This window comes from Oryza sativa, chromosome 10, assembly GCF_034140825.1.
Source record: "Oryza sativa Japonica Group chromosome 10, ASM3414082v1".
NCBI classification, from domain to species: Eukaryota; Viridiplantae; Streptophyta; class Magnoliopsida; order Poales; family Poaceae; genus Oryza; species Oryza sativa.
The window spans coordinates 17,736,604-17,739,416 of record NC_089044.1 but is presented as its reverse complement, the minus strand read 5'-3'; the positions used below and the strand labels follow the sequence as shown (position 1 = coordinate 17,739,416).

Genomic DNA, 2,813 nt, shown 5'->3' with positions numbered 1-2,813 from the left:
CTTAAAAAGTCATTAAAAATTTTAAAAAACTTTAGTAGGATATATCAATATGTGATATGTTACTTCGCAAAATGCAAACTCAAATTCAACTTATACAAGTAGAAACAGAAATAACAAATTTAACTATGAATAGAACGCGTTATTCACGGTCAAATTTGTTTTTTCATTTCGAATTGTATAAATCGAATTTTAACACAAATTTCTGCGAAAAGATGCATCATTTATTGATCTATCTTGACAATTTTTTAAAAAGATTTTGATAATTTTTTGAACAACATGCACAAAACGAAAGGAGGGAAAAAAATCCACTTCCACATAATTGTAAAAGTGAAGATTACTACTAGAAAGTAAATCAGAAATCTGAAATTTTCTGAAATTAGTTAGGAAAATCGGAATTATTATCAGCTTCCAATTAATTTCCTCGTGCGAGAGTACTCAGCACCCACCCCAACAGCCACACATGCATGGCATGGACACGTCTCTCTCCTTGCCATAACACGGTTAACACCAGCACATCACACAAGCTAGCTACGCGTGCGGCTTGTCGCCGACGAGCCTCGCCACCGCGCGCTGCCGCCGGCGCCTCGCCGCCGCCGCCGCCGCCTCCTCCGCGGCGTCGATCTCCAGCGCGGCGCTGAGGTTGAGCGGCGAGACGTAGTCGAGCGACCCCCTGACGAACTGGCTGACGATGATCCGGTTGGCCTTCTCCGTGGGGTGGTAGGCGTCCCAGAACACGTAGGCGTCGCGGTCGGCGCAGAGGTTGGACATGGCAGTGCAGAGGCCGAGGCCGTTGTTGGGGCCCTGGCCGCAGCACGCGTCCCTCGCCGTGGCGAACCCGAACGCCGCCGGGTTGCTGATGAAGTCGAAGTGGACGCGGAACGAGTTGGCCGCCATGAACGCGCCCGGGCGGCCGACGCGCGCGTTCATCTCCCCCAGCGCGCGCGACAGCTGCGGGTTGAACAGCTCCGCCGCGCGCATCACCTGCGGCGCGCACCCGCCGCCGCGCCCCCGCAGCGCGCGCTCCGCCGGCGCGCACCCCAGCGGCCCCGTCCCCGTCACCAGCACCCGCCTCGCCCCCATGTCGTACAGCCTCTGCCAATGCCATGCCATGTCACCGGACGAACACCTCAGAGACGAACCGATCGAGAGGAAGAAGACGAACCTGGAGGATTTTCTTGTACTCGGAGATGAGGAAGCGGACGTAGTCGGGGAGGGCGAACTGCTGGGAGCGGAGGGAGAAGGGGACGAGGTAGTAGTTGTTGACGAAGTCGTTGCCGCCGAGGGTGATGAGCACGAGCGCGCCGTTCACGATCCGCCGCGCCCTCGCCGCGCCGACCAGCGCGCGCAGCCTCTCCTGGTACTCCGCGAAGTACTGCAGCTGCCTGCTCATCCTCACGATGTTCACCTGCACCCCAAGAACGCCGCCATGAACGCCATGAACGCATCTCAACGACCGCGATGGCGCGATCAGTGATCAGTCAGTGGCACTCACGAATTGGATGCCGGTGTCGTTGAGGATGCCGACGCCGGCGGAGGCGAAGTTGGCGCCGACGAGGAGCTTGGCGCCGCGGAGGTCCGGGCTGAGGTAAGGGAGGGTGGGCTCGGCGCCGAGGTGCTCGCTGATGATGTCCGGGATGTTGAGGCCATTGGAGAACCTCCCCGTGGGGCGGTGGCTCGGGTGGTCGATGCCGTACGGCGGCATGTCGGCGCGCGCGCTCGTCAGGAGGTAGTTGTTATTGCCGTTGTCCACCAGCGAGTCGCCGAACACGAAGAACGCCCTCGCGCCCTCCGCCGGCGACGCCGCCGCCGCCGCCATCACCGCCATTACCACCGCCATCGCCGCCATCGAACACCTCATTCTAGCTAGAACGATTTCTTGATTGATCAAGATCAACGTGTTCGATCGATGAACTCGGGGAGGTTGTGTATATATATATAGGCTGGTTCATGCTGTGCATGAGATCGGGAGAAGTACAGATGGATGGGCATGGGCCAGCGACTGACATGAATGAGGGGAATGAATAATAGTATGAGTTAATCAGGCCACAATCTTAGATGAGAGCTATGGCCACATGAATGAGGTTAACATTACATGTGTGTGATTAAGATTCGGACTAACTCGACTGTCCAACTCCCGGACTACTCCGCATCAGAAGCTGCCGGTTTCTGTCTTCATGTCTTTCTCTGTCAGGCAATTGTCATCATTATGGTTAGCATCAAGGCTTTGTTTTTCATGATTCACTACTACTTAAGTAGCATTGCAACAGTGTTACTGACTTACTGTTACTGTATCTTAATTTGGTCTCTTACTTGGTTTATGTAAAAGTTTTGTTGTGACTGGTGAGTAAGCTTTGGCAGTTTGGCTCAACTGATCCATTATAGCTTTTATTAAGAAAAAACTACAAAGTATCAGACTATCAGTCCATAGAGAATTAAGTTTTATATATATATCTTTATAGTCGAAGGCCGCGTTTGAGACAGCCATAGAGAAGTCCATTGTTTTTCGTGCGCACATTTTCCGAACTATGAGATTAAACGGTGAATTTTTTATAAAATTTTCTATAGAAAAGTTGCTTTAAAAATCATATTAATCTATTTTTTTTAAGTTTGAAATGATTAATACTTAATTAATCATACATTAATGACTCACATCGTTTTGCATATCTTCTCTATCTTCTCATGCATATTTTGTTATGTTATTTTCAAGTGTTCTTTGGTTATTGGACTGCATAAAATCTTCAGACTGTAATTATGGGTTATAAGAGTATGAATACTGTTTAGACGGCTGGTAATGGTGTATATAATCTTTTCAC

General features: G+C 50.6%; 1 protein-coding gene across 1 annotated transcript; it reads right to left on the bottom strand.

Annotated features, from left to right (window-relative positions):
- Positions 1-348: 348 nt before the first annotated feature.
- LOC4348826 (GDSL esterase/lipase At5g33370) lies at positions 349-1,932 on the bottom strand. Its single transcript, XM_015758287.3, has 3 exons — positions 1,493-1,932; positions 1,163-1,405; positions 349-1,092 (listed from the first exon to the last, which is right to left on the bottom strand). The coding sequence occupies exons 1-3, from the start codon at positions 1,856-1,858 to the stop codon at positions 529-531; spliced, it is 1,173 nt and encodes a 390-aa protein (XP_015613773.1). The 5' UTR covers positions 1,859-1,932; the 3' UTR covers positions 349-528.
- Between the last annotated feature and the right edge of the window lie 881 nt (positions 1,933-2,813).